Source organism: Limanda limanda, chromosome 4, assembly GCF_963576545.1.
Source record: "Limanda limanda chromosome 4, fLimLim1.1, whole genome shotgun sequence".
Taxonomy (NCBI): domain Eukaryota; kingdom Metazoa; phylum Chordata; class Actinopteri; order Pleuronectiformes; family Pleuronectidae; genus Limanda; species Limanda limanda.
In genome coordinates this window covers 30164829-30173003 of record NC_083639.1, presented here as the reverse complement: position 1 = coordinate 30173003, position 8175 = coordinate 30164829, and the positions used below count along the sequence as shown (strand labels likewise).

The window sequence follows — 8175 nt, the reverse complement described above, 5'->3', positions numbered from 1 at the left end:
ATCAAAGTATGAAACAAGTCACTTCCTGTAGCCAGCATGGGGGGCTTTGACGACGGGTCAATATTGACACATGGATCTGATCAGGGCGGGTCTGTGAATGTGTGAATGAGGTTTGAGGCTGATGGAACAATGCACAGAGGAGGCGAATCATCACTGTGTGATCAAATAAAATATAACGAGGTAGTTTATATCTCCATATTGTTGAAATGACAATGTCAATATGAAGTTGATCTGATGAAAGCCCTGGGACAAATTGGTCAGAGTTCCAATTTTCCTGTATTGTTTATCTGGTCATGATACACCTGGGCTATGATTCTGTGAAGGTTGGTGAAAGCTAACTGAGGGGCTTTTCCTTAGATTGCGCTCTTGATCCATTTTTCCACGCCCATTTCGAATTACTCCAGAATACAAATACTTTTTGGGGCTTTGAATTTCCTGCAAACCTTGGTAACAATTTGAGCATGTCTAGGCCCTGAAAAAGACATAAAAGAGAAATACAAATCCTTCGAAATACAATAGGGCCTCCCACCGTCGGTGCTCGGGCCCTAATCATGTGACCAAATAAGGGAACAGTGTCCCTACACCTTGTGAACAACATTTCTTTATACTTTATTTCAGGGCCGGGTCTAGACAGGCATGTATGAGGGGGCAGCCACAAATCTTGAGGGGGCATTGTGCTTTATTATATTATTATTATTATAAATTGGGATTTAGTTTGAGGGGGCACAACATTTATTTGAGGGGGCCAAGCCCCCTCTTGCCCCTGCCTAGACCCGGCCCTGCTTTATTTTAAACCTAGAGCTTTTTGAGTGAGAAGCATCTTCATGCAGATACTGCATTAGTTCATTTAGTAATAAATCAAATCAAATCAAAGTTTATTGTCACATGCACCAATGACAGCGTCATTGGTGCATGTGAAATTCTTGGGACATGGCAGGCAGCATCTATGCAGGCAGCATCTACACAGTAGACTGGCTTTACAAACATTTAAAAAAGAATTGACCTACCATATAACATATAACGTAAAACATATTAAAATATTAAAATGAAGCAGAAAAATATTAAAATTAAGCAGATGTTTACCGGGTGGAGTGGGGGAATATTAAATTAAAACAAAAAATAACATAACATATAACATAAAACATAAACATATAACATATAACATATAACATATAACATATAACATATAACATATAACATAGCAAAGCAAAAAGAAGAAGCAGCAGTTTACCAACAGTTGAAGCGGAGGGGATATTAAATTAAATAATATGAACATATGTGTTGAAAGTGTATTTGTATGGTGGTGGAGCAGAATGTACATTGTAACTGTTCAGAGGGTCAGTGTTGCTGATTAAGAAGCCTTACGGCCTGGGGGTAGAAGCTGTTTTTATGTCTGGTGGTCCGTGCTCGGATTACTACACTATATATTCTTATGGGAGTAATACAGTAACAGTGTGTTTTTCACCTGGAGTTGGGAAAAGGGGAAACAATCTGCAGGATTTTCTGTCTGATGCGCAAGTTAAGATGAATTCATTCAGGCAGATCTCAGCCTCCTAAACCTCTTTGCACCAGGGGTCCTTCCGCGCCAGCGCTGATGCCTGCTAGCTTGTCGGAGGTTAGCAGCTACGCACGCAGTCGGTTGTGGTAGAATGCGCCCGACGGGAGTCAGGTCAGTTGACATTTCAACTTCCACACAGACACTGCACATCCACACGGGACGTTCCTGAACCGGTTTGACTCTTAACGCCTCGAAAACACCGGGGACACCTTTTGTTGTGTTTCAAAGCTAGTTAGCTTCCATAGCTAGCTCACACTGCTAACGGAGGTTGCCGCCCACCGCGACTGGAAATCACACTTAATTACCGGCAAATACCCTTTTAATTAACGGGTTTTTATTCGGTTACAATCGCGATCGAAGTGGTTCGTGGCTCCACTCGCCTCTGAACCCAGTTCCTCTGCTGGTAAACACCGCTGTGGTTTTGAATGGGGCTCGGTGGTGAGCACACGTTAGCATTAGACACGCCTTTCAATTAGCGTCCAGATCTGTGCGTAAAGAACCCGACTGCGTGTTCTGCTGTGTGAGTGAGCTAGCAGTTAGCTGCAGCTAGCTGTGGCACAAAGTCAGTGTTAACCAGCTGCGAGTGAACAACGAGCTAGCTAGCTGTAGCTGGTGTGTTAGCATCGAGGGGAGCAAAGTGAGGCAGGAGAAAAGCTGCAGCTGTTCCTCACACTTCACTTTCCGTGCTTCGGTCACTTCCGCATTTTGTTGGTTGCAGATTCGAACACAGGCCGATGCTGGTTCGACTCTTCAGTCAGAATTAGATTCAAAAAACACCTGCATGTGATGAGTTTGTTCTCCCACACGTCATATGTTCACGTTAGCTGAGAGGCTAGTCTGCAGCACCAGGCCCTTTACGAGGAAGTTACCCAGGCAAAGAGTTGGTGAGATGCTTCCTGAAGTGTGTGCGAGTGTAAGAGAGAAACGTTATCCTGCATGTCCAGAGACACATGTCCTGGAAACACCTGCCGTCTTTTAAAACCCAATATACAGTTTATATTAATGTCTAATCCTTCTTCTACGTGGACGAATCCCTGCTAAAGGAACCAGGATCATTTAAAACCACAACACAAGCTAAGGCAGATGATTCAAATTACATTTTGCCGTGAGTGTAAAACATTGATCAGTTGTAATGTGTTTAATTATATAGTGTAAATAGAAATACTCACAATTACAAAGCTGAAACCCAGAGAATGTTTTAGTATTTCTTGCTTTAAAACAACTTGGGACAATGATTAGTCAATTATCTAATCGACAAATTATTTCAGCTCAGAACTAAACTATTTGATCATGTTTTAATCTGTGGAATGTGAAGATGCGTATGAATGTAGCTTCTTCCACTCTCTGTATTTAAAGTTTGAATAAACACTCTCATAGTATCTATATACAGTCACAGAAAAGATGTTTGCACTGTAGCTGATGCAGTCAATTCCATAATGAATGGAGAAGTAATTGGTTTCATTACTTATCGTCATTCAACTTTTTCTCATCCTCTCACTTATCAGCGTTTGCTGCGGACTCCTGCCCAAACGCCATCGCGACTCTTTCGTGCACTTTGTGGAGCAAACAATTAAGAGTTGATAACGATATTTATTTCAGCTCTGGTTTGAAGAGACTGTTAAAATGTTAAAACTCCCCCTCCGTTGTTTGACTTCTCTGTCCTCCGCTGTCTCCAGGGAGGACTTGACGACCGCAGCCTCTGACTTCCTCGACCTGTCTCTGCATCACTGCAGCTCCGTCGGGTAGAACGACTCCTCCACATCGCACCATCTGCGTAAGGGCTGACCCCACCCGCCCCCACCCCCCAGCACCACACCCTTCTAACGACCTGTGAGTGAACGGTGCTCCCGCCGCAGAAGAAGATCCTCTGCCAACGTCCTTCACCAAAGAGAGACCATGTATTGTCTACAGTGGCTGCTGCCCGTGCTGCTCATCCCCAAACCGCTCAACCCGGCGCTGTGGTTCAACCACTCCATGTTCATGGGCTTCTACCTGCTCAGCTTCCTGCTGGAGAGGAAGCCGTGCACCATCTGCGCCTTGGTCTTCCTCGCGGCCCTCTTCCTCATCTGCTACAGCTGCTGGGGCAACTGCTTCCTGTACCACTGCCAGGACGCCGCGCTGCCGGACGCCGCCCACGACCCAGCCATAGTCGGAACCTAGGAGGGGAAAAGACGGGGAGAGATGGGGGGGGGGGGGTGAAGGGTGATGAGGCTTTGCTGGAGAATTACTGTAGAATGATACTGCCATGATATAAGAGGGGATGGACCACACTTTTGGGGGTCGGAGAGTGGTGAGGAGGAGGCGCTGGAGGGTTGTTCTGCTGAAAATACAGAATACTGCCACAGGGGGTGGGGTGGGGGGGCGGTTTAGGTTTTTTTAATGCTGTCAACAAAAACTGACTTAAATCTGAAGTGGTCGGAGGAGAGGAGGGAGAAGCTGCATCGGAGGAGACGTGGTGGACGAGAGACGACACCTGTTGACGTGAGGAGAGAAGAATTTTATTTTCTGAATCTTTCATTCCAGCATTTGAATGAAAACCAGACGATATTAATAAATATATATATATATAAATACACTACAGGTGTCACGGGGGGGGGGGGGGGTCCTTGTGGCCGCTGTGTTTCAGTTTTCTGGTTCCTCTCTACTTCAAGGAATCGACGGCCTCAGTCCACCTGAGCCCGAGGGAACTCTCCAGACGGAGCTCAGGCGATTTGAGTTTTCAGTCCTCACACTTCTGGACCTGGTGGAGTCGGCTGCCTCCGAGTCCAACCCTTTCCCAACTCTCTCTCTCTCTGCACACGTCATGCTACCCTTCACAAGGAGAGCACACAGAACACTGGACAATCAATAACTATGCTGTGAATAATTCCTCCTTTGCCGCATTGCCACACACACTCACAGACACACACACGTACACACACACACACAACTCAGGCGGCGTAACAATGCTGAGGAACTGTCCCGTCGTTATTACCCAGCGTCCTCTCTGCTCATCTGACTCCTCCCGCCTTCGAGGGAAACGTCCCCGATCCGCCAGACTTACCATTTGATCTTTATTTGTTCTTTTTGCTGTTTTTCATTGTGCATGGGTTGACGTTATTTTTTTGGGTTTCATGTATTAAGTTCACACACAGATTTTAGTGAGTTTAAACAAAATGCCGAACGTTTCCAAAGGGTATAAAAATCTGGATGTGTGTGTGTGTAGGGTGAATGAAAGGTTTGTGTGTTGTGTGATGGGTGTGTTGGGTTTTTCTGTGTGTGTGATCAAGTCATGCTGATGTGCGCAAGAAAACAACAAAGTGTTGACGCATGGTTGCAAGCAGCAGGGGGCAGTATTTCCAGCAAAAATAAGCAATACAGAGCGCTGGCTGCGGAAACTCCGTTGTTATCGACAAGTTTACTGGTGATCAGAGTGTGTGTGTGTGTGTGTGTGTCACTGCTCTGAGTGTTATGATGCCCTGTCGGACACAGGCTACGGTGTTTACACTGTTTACCTAATGGTGTGTGTGTGTGTGAGAGTGTGTGTGTAGCCTTGTGTAGCAGTGCACATCATGCTCACTGCTACCTGATTGCTTTGGTTTTAATTTAAATAAAGTTTTTTCCTCAACATGTTCAAACTGTTATAAGTTGAGTTTGTTATTGGGTTTCTTTAAATTATTCTTTAGATAAGTTTGGTCTTAAATTATTTGAGTAAAATCCTGATTATTTTCTCTAGTGATTTTTTTTATTAGAAAAATAATTTGAAGTCAGACAATAAGATTCAATTCTCACTCAAACTATCTTTTTCTTAATTTGATTAATATGTTTCTTAATAGTTAACACTCAGTTAATCGTTTCATGTGTAATTGTAAAAAGTATTTGGTATTTAAATTAATATCATTGCTTCATAATTTATAAGATTTAGAAACTTCAACGATCAAATGAATGTAGCTGGAGTTGAGATGCCCTGAAATGTGTCTGGTTGTAGCAAATTGAAATACATTCTACTTATTTACTCTATACGGTGGAATTAATTTAAAAGTAACTAAAGAAATTCCCATAGAAAAACCATAATGTTTAATATCTTTCAAAGCAAAATGTCTCAAGTAAATTTAAGCAAAAACCTGAAATAATTAAGAAATCGTGTCATTAATCGTTTCTACATGTAACTCGGAAGAAGTAATGCAGTAATAGATTGTGTTTGTTATACAAACCAACAATAAAATGGTTTTAATTCACATTTTATGGTATTAGAAAGTATAAATGGGACATTAAATATGTATTGGGACAAAATGCTACAAGACGAGGAAACGATATGAAACTGACGTGTTTCAGATGATGCAACACAAGGACAAACAAACCTGCTCCACCACCGTCACTCAGCTCCTGATAATTAATATCTTCATCCTGCTGCAGCCGCTCAGGAGGTCTTGTGTGTTTCCACAACGACAGAATAATTAATCACAGACGCACATCTTTGTGCCAAAATACAGATTGTGCATCATCATGGTCAAAATCTGAGATATTCAGAAATGCGTCACTGTGCATAACAAGTGTTTTTTTAACTTTTGGTGCTTAAAGTACATTTGGCTGGTAATACTTTTGTATTTCTACTCATAGGAGCCCAGTGTTTCTCACTGTAGTATTTGTACTTTTACTTTGTACTTTGTATTCCTCTGTGCCACCAACACCCATCATTTCCTCATCTTATCTCATCTCCTTATTTCAACTCATCTCAATCCTACAAAAAAGGACATATACCAATTAAGAATAAGCAGAATCTGCAGCATGTGTTCATGCAGGACGAAGACAACACAACTGAAGTTTATGGAGTAGCATTTCTTGGGCACTCAAACAGAAAAAAATCCTGAAACGTGACGCAGACTCCACGACTTCCTCCAGATAGAAAACTGCCGTCGTCTTCCCATGACACTTTATTGACCTGACAAACAGTGTGAATATCTCAGGTCCCGGGTCAGTTTGACCTCAGTCTGATGTGTGGTGAGACAAAGCATCCAGAGGTCAGGGCCCCTCCCAAACATCTGGTTCCCTGAGCAGCCAGCAGAGGGCAGCACCCGCCTGTGTTTCTCAGCTGGGCTTCAACAACAACATGGGAAACTAAAGATAGTTTTCTTTTTTCTGGAGAAACACAGTTCATGAGGTTTAAATATTGCTAAGTGTCAATATTCGTGTCCTGATTTTTGGCTCTCAACCATAGTTGGTAGCAAATTTGTTTAGTGGGACTAAAATTATATTTACAAATTATGCTTGAAAAGGGAGATAAAGACAAAATCGTGTAAATAACCCCTGTGTTTTTATCTCAAATCGAACTCCAATCGTTCCGCAGCTCTTCACCTGCAGCAGCTGCAGCCAGATAACCACAGATTTGTTTGTACATTATTTCCCTCCAACATGCGTTTGTGACACAATGTGAAAATAAAATGTTTTCTTCATTTTCCAGTGAAACAACCATAGAGATTTACAATTGAGTATAAGCACGACTCAAATGGAAAAAAAATAGAGCTCTCCATAATAAAGTCATAATATTATGCAGAAAAAAGTTGTTATATTACAAAATACAATTTAAATATTACGTATATAAAGTTCTAATATTCCACAAATGAAATTGTTGAATCACAATAATAAAGTTTTAATGAGAATTAAGTTCTAATATAACTAGAAAATTGTCGTAAAAGTGTTAGAATATTGTTTTAAGTCTTGTAATACTACAAATTTATTTCTTTATTCGTGAAATCTCAGATTTTTTGCCCACATGGCTCTGACACTCCCAGCTCCGGATAAGCAGGAATCATTTTCTTATCTTGTTAAAAAACTTTAGCAGATTGTAACACAACAGAACATCTTTTATTTTTGAACATAATTTTTCATATTTGACTGAAATCAAGTCCCAGTAAAAGCAACTTTTCTGTCGATCTGTCCATCATCAGCTCTTCCTCTGCTCACGTGACCTTTATTATGAAAGTTTTTCAAAATAAGAGGCTTTGTCCTTCAGTGCAGTGTCATCGACGTCTCGTCTCTCGTCCTGAAACTCAGGACCGTTGAGATTCTTCATGATTCATCTTTTGTTTTTAAAATAAAAGCAGTTTCCTATAGAATCGTGATCTCCGTCTCTTGGTTCTGAAAAGCCTCCTCCTGCATCTCCGTGTACAGCTGCTCCATCCTCTGGAAGGCCGAGAAGCCTTTCTTACCTGCAGACAAGGAAACGACTTACACACGATCGAATAGAAACGAGTCAGGTGCCCAATGAAGAAGGATTCACTGTTTTCACCGAAAGAGAGGACGGTCTGTCTGGCAGCGCCGCGGAGATCCTCATCCGCTGATCTCCACAAATCTGCTATGTGGTCCACACACTCTGTCGCCTGGCACACACACACACACACACACACACATGCACACACACACACACACACAAATCAAAACACTACACGTCTCTGTGTGTGCGTCTGCAGACAGTTTGTAAAATGTGCGTCTCTCACCCTGAGGCATTTCAGAGCCAGACAGGAGCAGTGTTGGATTTGAACCTCAGTGCTTTTCAAACTCTCTGTGTAGTAAACCAGCGCCTGGAGAGGAAGAACAACAGACACGTGACAGACGTGTTGGTTTGTTTCAGGCGTGAA

General features: G+C 42.4%; 2 protein-coding genes across 3 annotated transcripts in view; one reads left to right on the top strand and one right to left on the bottom strand.

Annotated features, from left to right (window-relative positions):
* The first annotated feature begins 1579 nt into the window (after positions 1–1579).
* Positions 1580–3735, top strand: blcap (bladder cancer associated protein). The gene is made up of 2 exons (XM_061069759.1): positions 1580–1669; positions 3235–3735. Exon 2 carries the CDS (start codon positions 3455–3457, stop codon positions 3716–3718), a length of 264 nt encoding a protein of 87 aa, XP_060925742.1. The 5' UTR covers positions 1580–1669; positions 3235–3454; the 3' UTR covers positions 3719–3735.
* Positions 3736–7387: 3652 nt separating this feature from the next.
* The window catches only part of ripor3 (RIPOR family member 3), a 34876-nt gene continuing 34088 nt past the window's right edge, over positions 7388–8175 (bottom strand). For both annotated transcript variants that reach the window (XM_061069743.1, XM_061069744.1), the window contains exons 24-26: positions 8035–8118; positions 7827–7917; positions 7388–7746 (exon numbers count right to left, since the gene is read on the bottom strand). In XM_061069743.1, coding sequence (XP_060925726.1) covers positions 7646–7746; positions 7827–7917; positions 8035–8118 — 276 coding nt within the window. In that variant the 3' untranslated portion in view covers positions 7388–7645. The remainder of the gene's footprint in view (positions 7747–7826; positions 7918–8034; positions 8119–8175) is intronic.